Source organism: Bufo gargarizans, chromosome 3 (genome assembly GCF_014858855.1).
Source record: "Bufo gargarizans isolate SCDJY-AF-19 chromosome 3, ASM1485885v1, whole genome shotgun sequence".
Classification (NCBI taxonomy): Eukaryota; Metazoa; Chordata; class Amphibia; order Anura; family Bufonidae; genus Bufo; species Bufo gargarizans.
This window is the reverse complement of record NC_058082.1, coordinates 300732231-300757382: the sequence shown is the minus strand read 5'-3', so window position 1 is coordinate 300757382 and position 25152 is coordinate 300732231. Positions and strand designations below refer to the sequence as shown.

The window sequence follows — 25152 nt, the reverse complement described above, 5'->3', positions numbered from 1 at the left end:
CATCCACAAAATACTGATTGAAGGGTGCGATATACCTGCATCCACAAAATACTGATTGAGGGGTGCGATATACCTGCTTCTACAAAATACTGATTAAGGGGTTCTATATACTTGCTTTTACAAAATACTGATTGAGGGGTGCAATATACCTGCTTTCATCAAATATTTATTCAGGGGTTCTATATTCCTGTTTCCACAAAATACTGATTAAGGGGTGTATCATACCTGCTTCCACCAAATATTGATTGAAGCATGCGATACACTGGCTTCCACAAAATATTGATTGAGTGGTGCGATATACCTGCTTCCACAAACTACTGATTAAGGAGTTCTATATACCTGCTTCCACAAAATACTGATTGACGGGTGGGATATACCTGCTTCTACAAAATATTGATTAAGGGGTTCTATATACCGGCTTCCACAAAATACCGATTTGAGGGGTGCAATACCCTGCTTCCACCAACTATTGATTCAGGTGCTCTATATACCTGTTGCAACAAAATACTGATTGAGGGGTGCGATATACCTGTTTTTAAAAAATACAGATTGAGGGGTGCGATATACCTGCTTCCACAAAATACTGATTGAGGGGTGCGATTTACCTGCTTCCACCAAATATTAATTGAGGACTGTGATACACCGACTTCCACAAAATATTGACTGAGGGGTGCGATAAGACTGCTTCCACCAAATATTTATTCAGGGGTTCTTTTTACCTGTTTCCACAAAATACTGATTGAGGGGTGCAATATACCTGCTTCTATAAAATACTGATCAAAGGGTTCTATATACCTGCTTCCACAAAATACTGATTAAGCGGTTTGATATACCTGTTTCCACAAAATACAGATTGAGGGGTGTGATATACCTGCTTCCACAAAATACTGATTAAAGGTTTTGATATACCTGCATCCACAAAATACTGATTGAGGGGTGCGATATACCTGCTTCTACAAAATACTGATTAAGGGGTTCTATAAACTTGCTTTTACAAAATACTGATTGAGGGGTGCAATATACCTGCTTCCACAAAATACTGATTAAGGGGTTCTATATACCTGGTTTCCAAAAATACTGATTGAGGGGTGCGATATACCTGCTTCCAACAAATATTGATTGAGGCCTGCGATACACCGGCTTCAACAAAATACTGATTGAGGGGTGCAATATACCTGCTTCTACAAAATACTGATTAAGGGGTTCTATATACTTGCTTTCACAAAATACTGATTGAGGGGTGCGATATACCTGCTTTCATCAAATATTCATTCAGGGGTTCTATATTCCTGTTTCCACAAAATACTGATTAAGGGGTGTATCATACCTGCTTCCACCAAATATTGATTGAAGCATGCGATACACTGGCTTCCACAAAATATTGATTGAGGGGTGCGATATACCTGCTTCCACAAACTACTGATTAAGGAGTTCTATATACCTGCTTCCACAAAATACTGATTGACGGGTGGGATATACCTACTTCCACAAAATACTGATTGAGGGGTGCGATATACCTGCTTCCGCAAAATACTGATTGAGGGGTGCAATATACCTGCTTCCACAAAATACTGATTGAGGGGTGCGATTTACCTGCTTCCACCAAATATTAATTGAGGACTGTGATACACCGACTTCCACAAAATATTGACTGAGGGGTGCGATAAGACTGCTTCCACCAAATATTTATTCAGGGGTTCTTTTTACCTGTTTCCACAAAATACTGATTGAGGGGTGCAATATACTTGCTTCTATAAAATACTGATCAAAGGGTTCTATATACCTGCTTCCACAAAATACTGATTAAGCGGTTTGATATACCTGTTTCCACAAAATACAGATTGAGGGGTGTGATATACCTGCTTCCACAAAATACTGATTAAAGGGTTTGATATACCTGCATCCACAAAATACTGATTGAGGGGTGCGATATACCTGCATCCACAAAATACTGATTGAGGGGTGCGATATACCTGCTTTCATCAAATATTTATTCAGGGGTTCTATATTCCTGTTTCCACAAAATACTGATTAAGGGGTGTATCATACCTGCTTCCACCAAATATTGATTGAAGCATGCGATACACTGGCTTCCACAAAATATTGATTGAGGGGTGCGATATACCTGCTTCCACAAACTACTGATTAAGGAGTTCTATATACCTGCTTCCACAAAATACTGATTGACGGGTGGGATATACCTACTTCCACAAAATACTGATTGACGGGTGGGATATACCTGCTTCTACAAAATATTGATTAAGGGGTTCTATATACCAGCTTCCACAAAATACTGATTTGAGGGGTGCAATACCCTGCTTCCACCAACTATTGATTCAGGTGCTCTATATACCTGTTGCAACAAAATACTGATTGAGGGGTGCGATATACCTGTTTTTTAAAAATACAGATTGAGGGGTGCAATATACCTGCTTCCACAAAATACTGATTATGGGGTGCGATATACCTGCTTCCACAAAATACTGATTGAGGGGTGCGATATACCTGCTTCCACCAAATATTGATTGAGGCCTGTGATACACCGACTTCCACAAAATATTGACTGAGGGGTGCAATATACCTGCTTCCACCAAATATTGATTCAGGGGTTCTAATATACCTGTTTCCACAAAATACTGATTGAGGGGTGCGATATACCTGCTTCCATCAAATATTGATTCAGGGGTTCTATATTCCTGTTTCCACAAAATACTGATTAAGGGGTGCAATATACCTGCTTCCACCAAATATTGATTGAAGCATGCGATACACTGGCTTCCACAAAATATTGATTGAGGGGTGCGATATACCTGCTTCCAGCCTATATTTATTCAGGGGTTCTTTTTACCTGTTTCCACAAAATACTGATTTAGGGGTGCGATATACCTGCTTCTATAAAATACTGATCAAGGGGTTCTATATACCGTCTTCCATAAAATACTGATTGAGGGATGCAATATGCCTGCTTCCACAAAATAGTGATTAAGGGGTTTGATATACCTGTTTCCACAAAATACAGATTGAGGGGTGCGATATACCTGCTTCTACAAAATACTGATTAAGGGGTTCTATATACTTGCTTTCACAAAATACTGATTGAGGGGTACAATATACCTGCTTCCACCAAATACTGATTTAGGTGTTTTAATATACCTGTTTCCACAAAATACCGATTGAGGGGTGCGATATACCTGCTTCCTTCAAATATTAATTCAGGGGTTCTATATTCCTGTTTCCACAAAATACTGATTGAGGGGTGCAATATACCTGCTTCCAACAAATATTGATTGAGGCCTGCGATACACCGGCTTCAACAAAATACTGATTGAGGGGTGCGATATACCTGCTTCTGCAAAATACTGATTAAGGGGTTCTATATACTTGCTTTCACAAAATACTGATTGAGGGGTGCAATATATCTGCTTCCACCAAATATTGATTCAGGTGTTCTATATAACAGTTTCCACAGAAAACTGATTAAGGGGTGCGATATACCTGCTTCTACAAAATACTGATTAAGGGGTTCTATATACCTTCTTCCACAAAATATTGATTGAGGGGTGCGATATACCAGCTTTCACTAAATACTGATTGAGGCCTGCGACATACCTGCTTCCACAAATAGCGCTCTTCTCTAGGGAATTTGTGTCACGACCATGGTCATGGCCGTGACTCCTGGAACCGCATGCAGTTGCCTGTGGTCTGGTCTTGTTGTTAATCACAGGTGAGGGCTGAAGTATGTTGCCGCGGGCAACATTATAGTATTGGCAGTATAGCAGCCTGAGCTATTGCTAGGCAGCTTGCTGTCAAGTGCATGCGGTTGCACCAGACAACCTGTACTTGTTTGTGTGCACTTTTTATGTTTGGTGTGCACGGGGTTTTGTGTGTGTGCACTTCCCCTTTAAGTGGCTTCACTACCCTGTCTGGTCTTGGAAGGGTTAATTCCCTTTCCAGTGTGTGTCTGTGTGGGTGTGGCTACTTGGGCTATTTAGCCTTTCTTGAGATCTGAAGCTGAGGGGTACTCCAGCCTTGTTATATGCTGGAGTCATCGTCCTGGTCTCTTATACCATCTTCCAGTGAGGGCCACCCTTGTGGTCATAAATACTATGTCATGATGTTTATTTTATGTTTGTGTGGTGTCTATCCTCTCTGCAGCTATGGATCTGGTTTCCTGTGTGTTTACGTGTGTGTGCTGTGTCCTTTCTATGTTTGGTGTGGACATCAGCATTTGAGCACAGGTTCCAGTCAGTGTGTCTGTGGCAGGTAGGTGTGGAAGTCGTGCCACTCACCTGCCATATCCATAGGCTGTTTATGTTTCCCTTTCCTTGCAGCTCGTCCAGTGAGACTCCTGTTCGTCTATGTGTAGGAGGAACAGGTCGTCTTACCCTGCTCCTAGCTCAGGGATCTCTTAAGGGCTAGTAGGGACCCGAGGTTCCTGAGTATGAGCCCTCCTACTATCTGGGTTGGCTCATACAGTTAGGAGTCAGGGTCAGAGTTAGGGAGGCTGTAGGAGGTCACCTGCTCCCTGATTCTGTTGTCCTGGCCGAGCAGCTTCCCTATCCCTTAACATCGCACGGATGAGGGTTTCCCCCACTCTCATCCGTGACACTTTGGCACAGGGTCATTTTGAAAATAACAGGCAGAGGAAGAGGCAGGCCATTCCGCAGGGGTGGTAGGGGTCGGGCAGGTGCACCAGGCCGGAGCCTAAGTAGGAAGTAGGACAAGGTGCATGCATTTACGTCAAAGGACGCACCAGAATTGGTTGAGTGGCTCACTCAGCCTTTCCGCTTCTGCACCTTCCTCATCCTCTGTATCTGCACCTCCTCACTCTCTGCTGTGTGCACCCCGAAAGACACAACCACCACCACCATAGCCCCTCCACTCGAGTCAGAGGAATTATTTTCCCATCTATTCCCAGACCTTACCGATGCGCAGCCATTCTTCGCATTGGATGAGGAAGAGGAGGTAGCAACGGCCACCATCTAGCGGTCTGATAACAGTACCCAGATCAGTCCAAGGAGGGTGGTCCCCGCTGTTGCTGCCTACTTCGAGATCTCTAATGTCAGTGGTGGTGAAGGTGACGATGATGACGTGTCGATGGACGTCGTGTGGGGGCCCACAAGAGGAACAGCAGGGGAGTTCAGAGGGAGAGACGGAGCAGCAGATACAGAGGAGAAGCAGGCAGAACTCGCAGTGCACAGGAGGCAAAAAGCAGAATGCAAATGTATCTGGAGCAAGCCATCCACCATGCATGGTCACATCTTGCGCTCCCGGGACGCCGGCACATGGCTCCGCAGTGTGGACATTTTTTAACGTGTCCGCTGCTGACAATAGTGTTGCCATCTGCAGCCTGTGCTGTCAACGCATATGTCGCGGTAAACCCAACACTCACCTAGGGACGACTGCCTCAAGAAGGCACCTGGCCTCCCATCACCGAGCCCAGTGGGAGAGCCACTCTCCCGGCGCTCCACGTCCTGCCTCTTCTCCTTCCCCTCTCTCCTCCCATTTGTTCTCCACTCCACTTTCCACCGTGCTGTCGTCACGTTCATCTGGCAAAAGTCAGGCTTCCGTGGCCCAAATGTTTGAGCATAAAAAGTTGATGACGCCGGATAACCCTCTTGCCCAACAGCTGACCGCTGGCTTGTCGGAACTGCTAGCTCGCCAACTACTGCCATATAAACTGGTGGACTCGGAGGCCTTTAGAAAATTTCCCCGGAAGGAAATATTTCTCCCAGAAGGGCATCCCAGAGCTATATGGCCACGTTCAGCGGCAATTTAATACATCTCTGGCACACAGTGTCGGTGCCAAGATACATCTGACCACAGACACGTGGTCTAGAAAACACGGGCAGGGAAGGTACATAACTTTTACTGCCCACTAGGTAAACCTTCTGACGGCTGTCAAGCATGTAACCTGTGGCTACCGTGTTGATTTGGTGTTACCGCCACGCATTGTATGTAGGCCTGCCTCTTCTTCTTCTCCTCCTACTCCATCCTCGGCTGACTCCTCTTTTTCCACTGCTACCGCCTCTTCCGCTGCACCCCCCAAGCTCCCCAGAACCTATTCAATGTGCCAGGTGAGACGTTGCCATGCTGTGCTGCGGCTGTTGTGGCTGGAAGCCAAGAGCCACACCGGTCCTGCACTGCTTTCGACTCTGCAGTCACAGGCCGATCAGTGGTTAATCCCGCTCAATTCGGCAGTTGGTAAAGTGGTGTGCGACAACAGTGCAAATGTTCTGAGCACGCTGAAACAGAGCAAAATGACACACGTGCGGTGCATGGCACATGTCCTGAACTTAGTCGTGCAGCGATTCGTTGCCAAATACCCTGGGGTCCAGGACGTCTTGCAGCAGGCCAGGAAAATCTCTGGCCATTTTAGAAGATAATAAGTGTTTGAAGAGGGACCCCGTATAAAAAGCATAAAGGGCAAGTACCAGTACTGGGTGGCAACGTACTTAGACCCACGATAAAAACACAAAATGGCGGACATGTTACCAGCATCACAGAGGACTGTCAGAATGCAGCATTTCCAGGCCTTGCTGCGAGAGATGCTGCATTCTGCTGTTGCGGGCGCTGAAAGAGGGATTTCCACCCACAGCGAAACAGGCCCTGGTACCAATCCTACCGCGCCTGCAAGAAGAGAGCGGTTTGATGATGTGTTGGACACTTCGGATATGAGATAATTTTTTAAGCCAATCCATCGACAGCCGCCCTCCGCATCCAGCCTCAGGGAACGCCTAGACCGACAGGTGTCCGACTACATCAGGTTAACGGCAGATGTGGACGCTCTGAGAAGCGAGGAACCCCTGGACTACTGGATGTGCAGGCTTGACCTGTGGCCAGAGCTGGCACAATTTGCCATGGAACTCTTGGCTTTCCCCTCTTCTAGTGTCATGTCCGAAAGGACGTTCAGCGAAGCAGGGGGGATCATGACCGATAAGCGGACTCGCCTAGCTCACGACAGTGTGAACTACCTCACATTTCTAAAAATGAATGAGGCATGGATCTCGGAGGAATTCAACACCTGTGACGACCATGTGTAATTGAATTTCCTCATGCAAGCCCACACATATCTGCCACCACCCAGAACAAAGAATGGTCCTTGTCTTATGTATATACAGCGGCATAAAAGGCCTTTTCTGTCAGGCGAATGCCTAATTTTTGGGGCCTCTACTCCAGTGGCCTACAGTAAAGTTGATATTCAGTGACCACTGTGGGAATTTGGTCTGGTAGGCAGGGTAAGCAAACGCAGTACAGAGGCGAAAACAAGTTTGTAAAGCAAAACTTCAGTGTTTATTCACACCTAAGGCAAAAAGTAAAACAACTCTGTACAGTCTTTGTGTTAGTTCACACAATGCAAAATCCACAGAACAAAAATATCATCTTGTTAGCCGTTTTATCCCTAGTGGTCCACAACAGGCTTTAGGGGGCCTGTTTCCCAGCATGCGGCTCTCAGCCCTTTAGCACTGCACCATGCCTCAGATCCCAAAACTTGCTGCTGAGCCCAACTGTCTTTGTAGGACAGCTAGATGTTGTCAAAACCCAGACCGGCACTTAAAATCCAGTCCGGTGTTTGACCCCACCTGGCTGCAAATCAGCCCAGCAGCACACACTGGGAAGAAAATACCTGTCCTCCCAGACCATACCCTTCACTGTGTCACAGCGACTAATGTACCTCCAGCCACACAATCAATTGTTCTTTTCTGTCAGGTGAATGCCTAATTTTTGGGGTCTGTACTGGCCTACAGTAAAATTGTTATTCAGTGACCGCCTAATGTACCTTCAGCCACATAATCACTTGTTCTTTTCTGTCAGGTGAATGCCAAATTTTTGGGGCCTGTACTCCACTGGCCTACAGTAAAATTGTTATTCAGTGACCTCCTAATGTACCGTATTTTTCGCCGTATAAGACGCACCGGCGTATAAGACGCACCTAGGTTTTTGGGGAGGAAAATAAGAAAAAAAATATTTTTAACCAAAAGGTGTGCTGTGGGTTTGGAACTAGGTGGTCTGTGGATGGCACTATTACTGGGGATCTGTGGATGACGGACACTGTTATGGGGGGATCTGTGGATGACGGACACTGTTATGGGGGGATCTGTAGATGACGGACACTGTTATGGGGGGATCTGTGGATGACGGACACTTATGGGGGGATCTGTGGATGACGGACACTGTTATGGGGGGGAACTGTGGATGACGGACACTGTTATGGGGGGAACTGTGGATGACGGACACTGTTATGGGGGGAACTGTGGATGACGGACACTGTTAGGGGGGAACTGTGGATGACGGACACTGTTAGGGGGGAACTGTGGATGACGGACACTGTTAGGGGGGAACTGTGGATGACGGACACTGTTAGGGGGGAACTGTGGATGACAGACACTGTTATGGGGGGATCTGTGGCTTTCACTGTTACAGGGGGATCTGTGGCTTTCACTGTTACAGGGGGATCTGTGGCTGGCACTGTTACAGGGGGGGATCTGTGGATGGCACTGTTATACATGTGTCATTCACAGACCCTCCCAGCCCATAACTGTGCCATCCACAGATCCCCCGCCGCTCCTGTATACTAATATCATATGTCTTATTCAATTAATAGTTTTTAAATATGCCTCTTTATTCCTAAAAGTACCTTAAATCCGAAGCGCTTCAGTACAATGCCGGCAGGCCGGGCAGCCGGCGCGGCGCGGCGCGTCACTCACTGACGTCACTTGCCTGCGCCGCCTGCTTCATTCATAAAGTAGGCGGCGCAGGCACGTGACATCAGGGAGTTACGCTGCCGCCCGCCCAGCCTGCATACTACTGAAGCGCTAAGGATTTAAGGTACTATTAAGCATAAAGGGGCATATTTAATAACCATTCATTGAATATGCCATATTTTATTAGTACACCGGAGCGGCGGGGCGGGCCTTTAGTACAGTGACTGCACCGCCCCGCCGCTATTGCCGGCCCCAGCTCCTCCTCCCAGTCCCTCCCCGAGTCCTCGCTCTCTTTACATCGCTGCCAGCGATGTAAAACTGACTGCATTCGCCGTATAAGACGCAGGGGCATTTCTCCCCCATTTTGGGGGAAGAAAAAGTGCGTCTTATACGGCGAAAAATACGGTACCTCCAGCAACATTACTTGTTCGTTTCTGTCCAGCGAATGCCTAATTTTTAGGGCCTATACTCCACTGGCCTACATTAAAATTGTTATCCAGTGACCGTCTAATATACCTCCAGCGACATAATCACTTGTTCTTTTCTGTCAGGTGAATGCCAAATTTTTGGGGCCTGTACTGGCCTACAGTAAAATCGTTATCCACTGACCGTCTAATATACCTCCAGCCAAATATTCACTTGTTCTTTTCTGTCAGGTGAATGCCTAATTTTTGGGGCCTGTAGTCCACTGGCCTACAGTAAAATTGTTATTATAGTGACTGCCTAATGTACCTCCGGCCACATAATCGCTTGTTCTTTTTTGTCAGGTGAATGCCTAATTTTTGGGGCCTATACTGGCCTACAGTAAAATTGTTATTCACTGACCGTGTAATATACCTCCAGCCACATAATCACTTGTTCTTTTCTGTCAGGTAAATGCCTAATTTTTGGGGCCTATACTTCCACTGGCCTAGAGTAAAATTGTTAATCAGTGACCGCCTAATGTACCTTCTGCTACATAATCACTTGTTCTTTTCTGTCAGGTGAATGCCTAATGTTTGGGACCTGTCCTCCCGTGGCCTAACATAAAAATTCTCTAGGCTCCAGCAGGGCACATTTTTGAGAGTTTCCCTTTAAGATGCATAAAAATGGCCCCTGATTAAAATACATATTTTTTGTTGGAATTTTTGCCATTGATCCCCCTCTGATATGTCACTGTCCATGTTGTGGGACTATTTGTGCCCTTCTAGTAAGTATTTGGTGGCTGCAAATATGACCTGAAAGTTTTTCAGGTTCGCCTGCCATTAAAGTGAATGGGGCCCGCCGCGAACGCACGGTTCGCAAACATTTGATTGCAAATGCGCGTTCGTGAAACGTCCTGGCCGATGTTCGTCCATCATTAGTGACAATGGGATGACTGCTGAAAAGTGATCTGTACAGGTCAAGTGACATCTATTATAAGGCTTAATAGCCAGTGCAAAAACTGGAGGATTTTAGGGCTTCTCTAAAATATAGACAGTGACATGAAGAATTCAAAATAACATCACAAAAAACTCTTTAAAAATATATTTAACATAAAAAATGTATTTAAACAATAGATCATTTTCTGATGGCACATTTCCTTTAACCAATGGCTGCATGGGGATGGAGCTGATTTGTAAAGGCTATCTAATAAGGCTACTTTCACACTCGCGTTTTGGCTTTTCTTTTGTGAGATCCATCATGGGCTCTCACAAGTGGTCCAAAACAGATCAGTTTTGCCCTAATGCATTCTGAATGGAATGGGATCCGCTCAGAATGCATCAGTTTGCCTCCGATCAGTCTCCATTCCGCTCTGGCGGCGGACACCAAAACGCTGCCTGCAGCGTTTTGCTGTCCGCTTGACGAAACCGAGCCAAACATTTTCTCTGACACAATCTGGTACAATAGAAAACGACTCTCAGTGGAGTTCATGATGGATCCGTCTTGGCTATGTTACAGATAATACAGATAATACAAACGGATCCGTTCATGACGGATGCATTCAGTTGTATTATTGTAATGAATCAGTTTTTGCAGATCCATGACGGATTCGCCTAAAACGCGAGTGTGAAATGGAGTAGTAATAGACCTCTAAGCCCTTTCACTATTTGATATTAATGACTCGGCATACAGTCTGGTATTCATTTATACAGTGGTTGCATAAGGCAAATCACAAGGGAACCTATCACTAAGGTTGGGTCCACTAAACCCCTGTTACAACCAGCATTGTTATAATCATGTAGCAAAATAACTTATCTATTACCTAACATGACACCAGCAGATGAGACTTGTGGCCTTGGGAACATGAGTATTGCACAGATGAAGTTGAGGACAGTATATATCAACTTATTTTGCATGCTGGGTGTGATAAGGGAATGTTTGGAAAGCTAAACCCCATCTGCATAAGGACATACTAGTGGTTTAGTGGCCCAAAACCTGTTTATAGCTTCCCTATAAGCCAAATGGTTAGATGTTTCAAACAACTGCTTGCACTGGGCTCATTATAGCCATAATATAGCCATAGTGAAATAAAAATCCAATTTAGGGACAAATTAACTTGTGATGATGGCTAAAATACAAAATGTTTAACTTGAGAAATTTTGGGGTTGAATTTTTATTTATTTAATAAAGCTTCACACTTGACTGGATCCTAAACATATAATAGAAAAATATAAATTTCTCTTCTTTGTATCCTGATTTTGACATGTGATGATGTATTTTTGATATTAATAAAATGCATTAAAAAAAAAGTGAAAAAATACCAATTTCCAAAGCAACCTTCTGCATTTTGTCGAGGGTTCGGCTGATCATCACAATATTCATGCCACGATTTGCCAGCTGGAAAATAAGAAATTGCAGATGTAATTACATGGATCAGCCATTGTCAAGTCAAAGAGGAATGAAACTTTGGTGTGAATATTCTAGGTCAGTGGTGGGTAGATTCAGCCTTTGTATGGCTCTAGTGCTCAAACTGTGCCCCCTTATGCACCTTGGCGTCTATTCACACATTTTGAATAGCAACATATGCTCTGTGTTATACATATAATGGGGGTTCTGTCCCTTGTTTGCAGCAGAGTGGTGCCCAAGAAGAATCATTCTCACTCCTCTATACCTTAAGGGCCCTACCTTGCAGACGAGCGTTCCTTCCGCAGTGAGTCCTGCATCGCAGCTCCCGGCCTGACCTCCCAGGGGTCACATAGCATTATATTGATTTGTGATGCTATGTAACCCTTACAGTTCTGGAATGTATTGGATAACACTGGCAGCATTATGCCAGTGTTATCTAATACATTCCGGAACTGTAAGGGTTACTTAGCATCATAAATCAATATAATGCTATGTGACCCCCAGCAGCGCTGGGAAGTCAGGCCGGGAGCTGCGTTGCGGACTCTCTGCGAAGGAACGCTCGTCTGCAAGGGGCCTAAAAGGGTTTTGCTACTTCAGCAAATAGCATTTATTATGCAGAGACAGTTTCCATGGTTACGACCACCCTGCAGTCCAGCAGCATGGCTGTGCTTATACAGTATAGAAAAAAAAGTACCAGCCTATGAGAGTTCCCACGGTCCCGGCCACCAGAGAGGCTGGCATTTTTTCTTATAGTGCGCAAGCATGACCACCACTGATGGATTACAGGGTGGTTGTAACCATGGAAACAAGCAGTGTATAATGTGATAGAAAAATGAACCAAGCCAGCAAAGGAAGCAATATGGATAATAATAGTACATTAATAAGTGCTTTGTATTAACTTTCTCTACATGATAAATGCCACTTGCTGAAGTGAGACAGCCCTTTTAAAGACCACCCCTGGACAACTATCAGTGACTAAGAGCTATGTACATACACTTGCAAGAAAAAGTATGTGAACCCTTTGGAATGATATGGATTTCTGCACAAATTGGTCATAAAATGTGATCTAATCTTCATCTAAGTGACAACAATAGACAATCACAGTCTGCTTAAACTAATAACACACAAAGAATTAAATGTTACCATGTTTTTATTGAACACACCATGTAAACATTCACAGTGCAGGTGGAAAAAGTATGTGAACCCTTGGATTTAATAACTGGTTGAACCTCCTTTGATAGCAATAACTTCAACCAAACGTTTCCTGTAGTTGCAGATTAGACATGCACAACGGTCAGGACTAATTCTTGACCATTCCTCTTTATAGAACTGTTTCAGTTCAGCAATATTCTTGGGATGTCTGGTGTGAATCGCTTTCTTGAGGTCATGCCACAGCATCTCAATCGGGTTGAGGTCAGGACTCTGACTGGGCCACTCCAGAAGGTGTATTTTCTTCTGTTTAAGCCATTCTGTTGTTGATTTACTTCTATGCTTTGGGTCGTTGTTCTGTTGAGCTTCAGCTGGTGGACAGATGGCCCTAAGTTCTCCTGCAAAATGTCTTGATAAACTTGGGAATTCATTTTTCCTTCGATGATAGCAATCTGTTCAGGCCCTGACGCAGCAAAGCAGCTCCAAACCATGATGCTCCACCACCATACTTCACAGTTGGGATGAGGTTTTGATGTTGGTGTGCTGTGCCTCTTTTTCTCCACACATAGTGTTGTGTGTTTCTTCCAAACAACTCAACTTTGGTTTCATCTGTCCACAGAATATTTTGTCAGTACTGCTGTGGAACATCCAGGTGCTCTTGTGCAAACTGTAAACCTGCAGCAATGTTTTTTTTGGGATAGCAGTGGCTTCCTCTGTGGTATCCTCCCATGAAATCCATTCTTGTTTAGTGTTTTACTTATCATAGATTCACTAACAGGGATGTTAGCATATACCAGAGACTTTTGTAAGTCTTTAGCTGACACTCTAGGATTCTTCTTCACCTCATTGAGCAGTCTGCGCTGTGCTCTTGCATTCATCTTTACAGGACGGCCACTCCTAGGGAGAGTAGCAGCAGTGCTGAACTTTCTCCATTTATAGACAATTAGTCTTACCGTGGACTGATGAACAGCAAGGCTTTTGGAGATACTTTTATAACCCTTTCTAGCTTTATGCAAGTCGACAATTCTTAATCGTAGGTCTTCTGAGAGCTCTTTTGTGCGAGGCATCATTCACATCAGGCAATGCTTCTTGTGAAAAGCAAACCTAGAACTGGTGTGTGTTTTTTATAGGGCAGGGCAGCTGTAACCAACACCTCCAATCTCATCTCATTGATTGGACTCCAGTTGGCTGACACCTCACTCCAATTAGCTCTTGGAGATGTCATTAGTATAGGGGTTCACATACTTTTTCCACCTGCACTGTGAATGTTTATATGGTGTGTTCAATAAAAACATGGTAACATTTAATTCTTTGTGAGTTATTAGTTTAAGCAGACTGTGATTGTCTACTGTTGTGACTTAGATAAAGATCAGATCACATTTAATGACCAATTTGTGCAGAAATCCATATCATTCCAAAAGGTTCACATACTTTTTCTTGCAACTTGTATGTATACACACTTAGGCCTCATGCACATAAATGTATTTTCGGTTTTTACCGATTTTTGCATTTTTTACGGATCAAATGCGGTCCCATTTATTTAAATGTTATAGGGTCCGCATCCATTTATCATGTAGAGAAAGCTAATACAAGGCACTTTCTAATGTAGTGTTATTATCTACAGTTGCAAGAAAAAGTATGTGAACCCTTTAGAATGATATGGATTTTTGCACAAATTGGTCATAAAATGTGATCTGATCTTCATCTAAGTCACAACAATAGACAATCACAGTCTGCTTAAACTAATAACACACAAAGAATTAAATGTTACCATGTTTTTATTGAACACACCATGTAAACATTCAAAGTGCAGGTGGAAAAAGTATGTGAACCCCTAGACTAATGACATCTCCAAGAGCTAATTGGAATGAGGTGTCAGCCAACTGGAGTCCAATCAATGAGATGAGATTTGAGGTGTTGGCTACAGCTGCCCTGCCGTATAAAAAACACACACCAGTTCTGGGTTTGCTTTTCACAAGAAGCATTGCCTGATGTGAATAATGCCTTGCACAAAAGAGTCTCAGAAGACCTACAATTAAGAATTATTGACTTGCATAAAGCTGGAAAGGGTTATAAAAGTATCTCCAAAAGCCTTGCTGTTCATCAGTCCACAGTAAGACAAATTAATGGAGAAAGTTCAGCACTGCTGCTACTCTCCCTAGGAGTGGCCGTCCTGTAAAGATGACTGCAAGAGCACAGCTCAGACTGCTCAATGAGGTGAAAAAGAATCCTAGAGTGTCAGCTAAAGACTTATAAAGGTCTCTGGCATATGCCAACATTCCTGTTAGAGAATCTACGATACGTAAAACACTAAACAAGAATGGATTTCATGGGAGGATACCACAGAGGAAGCCACTGCTGTCCAAAAAACAACATTGCTGCACGTTTACAGTTTGCACAAGAGCACCTGGATGTTCCACAGCAGTACTGGCAAAATATTCTGTGGACAGATGAAACCAAAGTTGAGTTGTTTGGAAGAAACACACAACACTATGTGTGGAGAAAAAGAGGCACAGCACACCAACATCAAAACCTCATCCCAACTGTGAAGTATGGTGGTGGGGGCATCATGCTTTGGGGCTGCTTTGCTGCGTCAGGGCCTGGACGGATTGCTATCATCAAAGGAAAAATGAATTCCCAAGTTTATCAAGACATTTTGCAGGATAACTTAAGGCCATATGTCCACCAGCTGAAGCTCAACAGAAGATGGGTGTTGCAACAGGACAATGACCCAAAGCATAGAAGTAAATCAACAACAGAATAGCTTAGACAGAAGAAAATACACCTTCTGGATTGGCCCAGTCCTGACCTCAACCCGATTGAGATGCTGTGGCATGACCTCAAGAAAGCGATTCACACCAGACATCCCAAGAATATTGCTGAACTGAAACAGTTCTGTAAAGAGGAATGGTCAAGAATTACTCCTGACCGTTGTGCACGTCTGATCTGCAACTACAGGAAACGTTTGGTTGAAGTTATTGCTGCCAAAGGAGGTTCAACCAGTTATTAAATCCAAGGGTTCACATACTTTTTCCACCTGCACTGTGAATGTTTACATGGTGTGTTCAATAAAAACATGGTAACATTTAATTCTTTGTGTGTTATTAGTTTAAGCAGACTGTGATTGTCTATTGTTGTGACTTAGATGAAGATCAGATCACATTTTATGACCAAATTGTGCAGAAATCCATATCATTCCAAAGGGTTCACATACTTTTTCTTGCAACTGTACTTCTACACGCATAAAGGTTCATTCAATTTCAACAACTTCTTCTTGGTGCATTATTGTTTTTGTCAATGAGTGCATATATACACACACATTTTCTTGCGGGGATATAAATAGTATATATTTATGATACAGACTATTTAATTTTTTTTGGGGAATGTGTAAAACTGCAAGGGAAGCTAAACTGCTGTCTTGATCTTAATAAAACTCACAGCTGTTTGGAAAATAAAGAGTACCATTCATCAATTTGAAGCTAACTGAATAAAGTCCTCTTACCTCAACTGAATATGCTTTACCGATTCCATCTCCAGCTCCAGTCACAACTAGGAAAGAAACCAGATACACTTAATCTTTGCTTATGCTTTGTGTCTAAACAGCAGAGAAGGATCGGGGAAGATTTTGCACTTATAAGTAAACCATAATTTTACATATACTGTGAATAAAATGTATCTTCTTCTAACGTCTATTATTTCTTACACTGTAAATATGTTCAATAGTGTTAATAACACTACATTTAAAATTCTTTAAAGTTTAGCTGAGTTTTCAAAAAAAGTTTGCATAATGGCTGTGCTTCTTTGTACAATCATAACTGTAAAGAAACAGTTATATTTGGGCTTCCCTAATGTTTTTTCAGCCATATTATTTACTGCACAGCAAGATGACGTTTCCCTTCTGCCAGCACTGTACTGCTGTACATCTTTTCCCTTATTTCCCACTAGGTTTGCTTTCAGCATAAATGGGGGTAAATCACACTTACAGACAAGGTGAGGATTCTATGATGTTCAATAGCAGTGTAGAAGCAGTTCTTTTACCTGGCTCATAATCTCAGCTAGCTCTTACACGCCCTCAATTCCTCTCAGCTACGGTATTTTCTAAAACCCTGTTAGCAGGGACAGATCTTGCATGACAATAGGCAGCGGGGTGCGCCTTAGGTGGAAGTGAGACACCTAGTGTCTGTGATTTTACAGCTTTTGTTTTTCAGGTGGATGTAGGCATATTTTTTAATAAAGTGATTTAGAAATTTGCTAGTTACACTATTCTCTATTAAATTAAATACAATTTTGTGATAGTACAGCGACTCTTTAAAGATGAATACATGAAATCATATTAACAAGCCATGATTTTTCCTGAAAGCAGCATTGACTGGCCTACCAGTGTAAACCATTTAATGCTGCCTTGGAGCCAATCACTTGCCATTAGGCTCTAATTCTTTGAATCAAAACCCATTAGACTTTATTGATGATATATCGGTTGGGCCCCTAGAATAATTTCCTCTGGTGGCTCAAAGGAACCCCAGTCCGACACTGCTTGAAAATAAATTATATGCAAAATATATTGTATATTGTTACGTAGGCTGTCATACATTTCCACTGCAGTTGATATGTATCTGAATGTGTTAGCATAGGCCTGCTGGCCGGCGAATACTAATGAGTGCTTCCATTATGGAAGCGCTCATTAGTACCAGAGGACGAGGAAGCAGTGAACGCTATGTACCGCTATGTACTTACCGCTTCCTGGTCCTCGGCTGTCGGCTGTGCAGGGCTGCACACAGCATGAGGCGCCTTGTGACGTCACGCTGTGTGCACCAGTTCAGAACACAGCCTACAGCAGGAGGAAGAGGATAGCGGGCGGCGAGCGGCGGCGGTGTCCAGGAGCAGTGAGTTAAGTGCTTTTTATTTTATAAAAAATTAGGCTAATGGGGGGCATAATGGAGGCTAATAAGAGGCATAATGGGGGCTAATGAGAGGCATAATGGGGGCTAATGAGGCATAAGGGCTGATAATGGGGCTAATGAGGCATAAGGGCTGATGATGGGGGCTAATGAGGCATAATGGAGGCTAATGAGGGGCATAATGGAGGCTAATGAGAGGCATAATGGGGTCTAATGAGGCATAAGGGCTGATAATGGGGCTAATGAGGCATAAGGGCTGATGATGGGGGCTAATGAGGGGCATAATGGTGGCTAATGAGAGGCATAATGGAGGCTAATGAGGCGCAATGGCAGCTATTGAGAGGCATAATGGGGGTTAATGAGGCATAAGGGCTGATAATGGGGGCTAAAGGCATAAAGGCTATCCATATACATATATATATATATATATATATACACACATGCGCGTGCGCGCGGTGTGTGTGTTTGTGCTTTAGGGTGCACACCCTAAGGCTGTGCATGCCTATGTGTATTAGTCTTGAGAGTTACATGATTGCACTGAAGAAACAAATTACATCTATACATCATAGCTGAGCAAATAAATCAGTGTCCTATTTTAGAATAAAGGAAAATACTAACAGTAGGGTAACATTATACAGAGACTTTGTCAGTAGCAATAGTTCTAAGATGGACATTAAACCCCCATGTGCACAACAGACAATATTAGTATCTTCAAGAGTATTGATGCAAGATGTTCCTCTTTGAATTGCTTGCACCAAAACCATAGTCATAGTTACATTGTAACAGACCATAACATTGTACAGAACCACTGAATGGCAAGGCCATGAAAAGAAAAAAAAACTTTTATGGTGTGACTTCTGGTCCACTCAGCAGATGCTGTAGGATTTGACTATTCAGGGTGGGAGTTACTGTGGTATAACCAATGACCAGGACAGAGCTTATAAATGAGCAATAAAGCCATTGGTAAGAGAATGCCCTTAACATATTGTACTTCACAAACAGTAAGGGAGAAAACATGTCTGCAGTTGTTCTTTATTGTCTCCTACATGATGACTGCTAATATCTTTGCATGGCCTCTCTTTCCTTACATCAAATGTCAACATAGGAATCAATGTACACAACATGGCCAAAAGTAAGAGTGGTTCTCTAAGGCCTCTTTCACACGGGTGTCGCATGTGAGGGCCAGATAGGATGCGGTGGTACCCAGACCCAAACCCAGACTTCTTCACTGAAGTTCAGGTTTAGGTTAGGTATTCTGTAGATTTTAATATTTTCCCTTATAACATGGTTACAAGGGAAAATAATAGCATTCTTAATACAGAATGCTAAGTAAATTAGAGATGGAGGGGTTAAAAAAATTAAACTAAATTAAACTCACCTCATCCACTGGACCATGTGATGGACCATGTGATGAATGCAGTGACATCACCAAAGGTCCTTTTCTCCCAGGTCCTCAAAGAAGAAGAAAGAAGGCACGCTGGGCTGCACGAACAAGTGGATGAGGTGAGTTAAAAAAAAATGTAACCCCTCCATCTCTAATTTACTTAGCATGCTGTATTAAGAATGCTATTATTTTCCCTATAAACATGTTATAAGGGAAAATAATAATGATCGGGTCCCCATTCCGATCGTCACCTAGAAACCATGCATGAAAATCACACCGCATCCGCACTTGCTTGTGGATGCTTGCAATTTTCACGCAGCCCCATTCTCTTTCTTGGGGCCTGCGTTGCGTGAAAAACACACAATATAGAGGTTGCTGCGATTTTCACACAAAGCACAAGTGATGCGTGAAAATCACCGCTCATGTGCATAGACCCATGGAAATGAATGGGTCCAGATTCAGTGCAGGTGCAATGCGTTCACCTCACGCATTGCATCCGCGTGGAATTCTCGCCCGTGTGAAAGGGGCCTAAGAAAAAGATACACGATGGCCCACATTACCCAAAACTGCAAATAATGGAATACTCACAGTAATGTGCTCATCTTGGTAAAATGTTCCAAAAAGCATGAATTGTTGCTGGGACTACAGCCTGATGTCCAACCAGGGAAAATTGTCTGTCCAGTGTAGAAGACTATACAAAAGTAGGAAAAAGGACTTGGTCAGGCCCTGCCAAAGTAACGAGATCTTTAGTCGTATATTTAGGCTTTTATTCCACAGTTTAATATACGAGGTGTTTCAGGACTAGACTACTCCCTTCTTTAGGCTTTATGCCTAAAGAAAGGACTAGTTCAGTTCTGAAACACATTGTATGTTACACTGTGGAATAAAAACCTAAAGAAACAACTCTAGATCTCCTTACTTCTGCAGAGCCAAGTCTTTTTACCTATTTTCTTATGATAAAAATATGTAGACATTTGAAGCACCCTACTATCACAACTATATGAGTCTGTTGGCTGTCCTATTTCAAAATCATGGGAGTTAATGTGGAGTCTTCCACAATATATCAGCTTGTGTCTGTAAGTAAGTTGTGCCCATTTAGACAAAAGAACATTTGTTGAACAAGAATTTCTAACTCACAACTGACTTTGTAATTCATCAGAAAGGTTTTTTAATAGGGTTAAAGTCAAGCCTTTGCATAGGCCACTCAAGTTTCTCCGCACCAGACTCATCAACCATGCCTTTATGGATCTCACTTTGTGTACAAGGGAACAGTCATTCTGGAATAGAAAAGGGCCTTCCACTGTTGCCACAAATTTGGAAACATACAATTACCTTAAATGTGTTCTGTGTCATAGTATTAACATTAACCTTCACTGGAAATAAGGAGCCTAGCCCAAAACCAGAAAGACAGCCCAATACTGTTATCTCTTCTCAACCAAATTGAAAAGTAGACATTATACATTCCAATAGGACCATCAGATTGACAGTAAATTAACTCGACTTCAGAATTCATTTGCATTGTGGTTTACAAGACTACAGCTGCCACCTGGCAGTGCACATGGCGGTTTTAGGATTGTGTATAGCTGCTAAACCGCAGAGCCTCTTGTGTTGCATCTAGCTCTTGTGCTGATTTCACTTCCAGAGGCAGTTTGGAAATCTGTAGCGAGTGATGTAATAATAGGGGATTTTAACTCAACATGTGCTTCAGCTTTCTATGGTGTCTGCTTTGTGGCTGAGCTGTTGCCCCTATAGTGTTCTTCACAATAATAGCACCTGGACAGATCTAGCAGATCAGAGATTTTACATAATGATTTGTGACAAAGGTAGCATCCTATGACAGTGCCACGTTTGAAGCCACTGAGCTGTTAAGTACACTCTATACTACTATTATCATTTGTCCATGGACATTTCAGGGCTGTGTGCTTAATTTTATAGACCTATTTACAATGAGTGATACTTGAACATTAATAAAAATAATTAGGAGGGGTATCCAAATATCCCTGTACAGCTTGTGCGCTGAACATGCTCCCGCGAAACTTCAGGGCTAGGCATTGATTAGCATGTCCTCACTGCCTGGCCCTGGGATGTGGCATAAAGGGCAGGGAGCAGAGCCTCTGGGAGCAACGAGGTGCAATGGCACCACCCTGGTTGCTCCAGGGGCTTATGCAAATGATAAAACATAAATTTTTAAAGAGATAACTAAACGCAAATCAGGAGGTATGCAACTTTAAAGAAATAGTAGGATTTACTGCCTGCAAAGAAATCGCTAAAAACAAAAGTGTTTTGGGCGATTTCTTTTCAGGCAGTAAATCCTAAAACATCAATTTTATCAAGAATGTAGGCACCTAGAAAGATGGGACCAAGACCATAATGTTCAACTGTCAAGTGTGAATTATTATTGCGATTTATCTGACGACATAACCCATTTAAGAAATGATGCAGCACTGTGATTGGCTGCTGTAGGCAAAAAGACCCTGCTTCGTCTCAACAATGTCTTTCCTTTTGAACATCATGGATCATGGTGGTGGAATCCACTCTTCTCAAAACTCACCATCGTGGGCCTTAGCGGGAATCCACTAACAAACAGCAGCTTTCAATCTAAAAAACCCTTTGCGTCCAGGAGAGGCCATTAATTTGAATTGCTATATGTAATTCTGCAAGGTGAATGATCATTTGACAGTGACATCAGCTGTTGCTAAGGGTCTCAGGAACCAAACCTAACTTAGTCTACTTTCACACTTGCGTTTTGGCTTTCTGTTTGTGAGATCCGTTCAGGGCTCTCTCAAGCGGTCCAAGCAATTATATGCAATAGCAGCTGATAACTTGTACCCATTCTATTCTCCATAAGATGTAACATTATAATTTAACTGACATAGTTTTGACTGGGGAAAGTGCCTGGGGACAGTAAGTGCCATTTGTTTGAGTGACTATTTTATTAGGGATGATGTCAATTGTTAATGTCTCTAATGGTAAATGGTACCATCATTATTAAAAGAAAACCATCATGACATAGAGAAACCAGTTTCCTCAAAACAGAACATTCTAGCTATGTTATTGTCAAAAAAACTCCTCTTTTACCAAATGCACACCACTTTTATCGAGGAATGCCATAATAATCCACCCAAAGGCCAAATATATGCAAATAGACAAGCTATATAAATACATATAGCTCAGTCTTGGCTAAACTGACTGTAGACAAATCAGAACATTTATTAACACTGGCTTATTACATGCCCCTAATGTTGTCAGATGTGTCACAATTATTAAGAGGCGCACGCTTCTTAATACGTGTGGTGCATCTGTGCAGGTCAGAGCACCAAAACGGAGATCTAATGTATACCAGCAAGGGAGGTAGTTTTAGATCTCTACTATAATCTGTGCCAGGGTCGTATAGCCCCCCCCCCCCCCTGGCACCACCTACTTCCCAAACTATTCTGCCAAATTTTTGGAAAAGTTGCAAGCGGGGCTCTAAACTCCAAAAGAGTTGAAACATTTGAGCAACCATGGCGTGCGCCAAACTTTGTAACTTTTTGATGCAAAGATTTGTTGACTGTATGATATTTGTTAGAATTATATTGGAGCGTAATATACGTCTAGATAACATTTTTTTCTGCTCCATAAAATGCACTGCCATTTCCCCCACTTATACTAACATGGGCACCCGCAGAAATTTTTCCAGGTGGGGCTATAATTTTATTGACATCCATGCTCTGTTTGTTTCTGAGAATGTAATGAAGGGGAAGGGCATATTCATTATCACAAAGTATAATAACGCATGAGCTGTGCAGTGGCGGATCCAGAGCCTGGTCTCGGGAGGGGCACTTCCAGATTATTTTCTGTCTGCCACCACAAAACAATGGTGCTTATAGAACAGACTACACAGTGTAGCGGTATACTGTATATTGTGTGGCACAGTGTAGGCCAGGGGTGTCAAACTCAAATTCATCGGGGGCCGCATCAGCAGTTTGGTCACCGTCAAAGGGCCGGTTGTATCGGACTTATGGGGGGGAATCTGTGGTGACACTTATGGGGGGGAATCTGTGGTGACACTTATGGGGGGGATCTGTGGTGACACTTATGGGGGGGGATCTGTGGTGACACTTATGGGGGGGGATCTGTGGTGACACTTATGGGGGGGATCTGTGGTGACACTTATGGGGGGGGATCTGTGGTGACACTTATGGGGGGGATCTGTGGTGACACTTATGGGGGGGGATCTGTGGTGACACTTATGGGGGGGATCTGTGGTGACACTTATGGGGGGATCTGTGGTGACACTTATGGGGGGATCTGTGGTGACACTTATGGGGGGATCTGTGGTGACACTTATGGGGGGAATCTGTGGTGACACTTATGGGGGGGATCTGTGGTGACACTTATGGGGGGGATCTATGGTGACACTTATGGGGGGGATCTGTGGTGACACTTATGGGGGGGATCTGTGGTGACACTTATGGGGGGGATCTGTGGTGACACTTATGGGGGGGATCTGTGGTGACACTTATGGGGGGGATCTGTGGTGACACTTATGGGGGGGATCTGTGGTGACACTTATGGGGGGGATCTGTGGTGACACTTATGGGGGGGATCTGTGGTGACACTTATGGGGGGGATCTGTGGTGACACTTATGGGGGGATTTGTGGTGACACTTATGGGGGGATCTGTGGTGACACTTATGGGGGGATCTGTGGTGACACTTTTATTGTATCAGTGACTCAATTTCTGCTATTTATAATTATTTTGGTTTTCTATTTACAGGCTCAAGGATGTCCTATGGGGGCATCATTTTCTGCGCTAACATTTCTATGAATCATTCTGAAGAATCTATCATTTTTATTATTAGCAATCCCTTTTGTGGAGACATCTACTGGTACGGTAGGTACATTAATGATGTCCATCTCAATTGTAGGGGAACTTTGTTCTCCGTAGCTGAATTTATTTCCTATCTCAATAACAATAATAATAACTTTAAATTCCCTTTCCATGTGAAGGGAAAATTAATTTATTTTCTGGATATAAGACTAATAGGTAACATGATTGTGGGTAATAAACGATTACTGTTAATTCCCTGCTGCATGTGACCCGTTGTCACCCTGGCCATGTTCTGAGGAATTTGAGTGAATGGGAGGGCTTCTTCTAATTACTCCTGCTCAACGCTGCCATGTCGAAGGCGAGCAGGTAAACAATGAAGAGAAGGCTGCACTGGCACAATGTGCACCTTCTCTTCAACCAGTTTATCACAGGGGTGCCGGGTGTCAACCCCCTTTCTATCTGATATCGATGACATATCCTGAGGATAGGACATAGAAACATAGAATGTGTCGGCAGATAAAAACCATTTGGCCCATCTAGTCTGCCCAATATACTAAATACTATGGATAGCCCCTGGCCCTATCTTATATGAAGGATGGCCTTATGCCTATCCCATGCATGCTTAAACTCCTCCACTGTATTTGCAGCTGCCACTTCTGCAGGAAGGCTATTCCATGCATCCACTACTCTCTCAGTAAAGTAATACTTCCTGATATTACTTTTAAACCTTTGCCCCTCTAATTTAAAACTATGTCCTCTTGTAGCAGTTTTTCTTCTTTTAAATATTCTTTCCTCTTTTACCTTGTTGATTCCCTTTATGTATTTAAAAGTTTCTATCATATCCCCTCTGTCTCGTCTTTCTTCCAAGCTATACATGTTAAGGTCCTTTAATCTTTCCTGGTAAGTTTTATCCTGCAATCCATGTACCAGTTTAGTAGCTCTTCTCTGAACTCTCTCCAAAGTATCAATATCCTTCTGGAGATATGGTCTCCAGTACTGAGCACAATACTCCAAATGAGGTCTCACTAGTGCTCTGTAGAGCGGCATGAGCACCTCCCTCTTTCTACTGGTAATGCCTCTCCCTATACACCCAAGCATTCTGCTAGCATTTCCTGCTGCTCTATGACATTGTCTGCCTACCTTTAAGTCTTCTGAAATAATGACCCCTAAATCCCTTTCCTCAGATACTGAGGTTAGGACTGTATCACTGATTTTATGTTCTGCTCTTGGGTTTTTACGCCCCAGGTGCATTATCTTGCACTTATCAACATTAAATTTTAGTTGCCAGATTTTTGACCATTCCTCTAGTTTTCCTAAATCCTTTTCCATTTGGTGTATCCCTCCAGGAACATCAACCCTGTTACAAATCTTTGTGTCATCAGCAAAAAGACACAC

At 43.1% G+C, this 25152-nt stretch overlaps 1 protein-coding gene across 5 annotated transcripts in view; it reads right to left on the bottom strand.

The window, feature by feature from the left end:
• The window catches only part of HSD17B3 (hydroxysteroid 17-beta dehydrogenase 3), a 142051-nt gene that overhangs the window by 108273 nt on the left and 8626 nt on the right, over positions 1-25152 (bottom strand). For 3 of the 5 annotated variants that reach the window (XM_044286220.1, XM_044286219.1, XM_044286221.1), the window contains exons 2-3: positions 16165-16211; positions 11429-11504 (exon numbers count right to left, since the gene is read on the bottom strand). In XM_044286220.1, the coding sequence (XP_044142155.1) occupies positions 11429-11504; positions 16165-16211 (123 nt within the window). Of the gene's footprint in view, positions 1-11428; positions 11505-16164; positions 16212-19532; positions 19636-25152 lie in introns of all 5 variants that reach the window. The other 2 variants (XM_044286223.1, XM_044286224.1) reach the window with 1 other exon arrangement.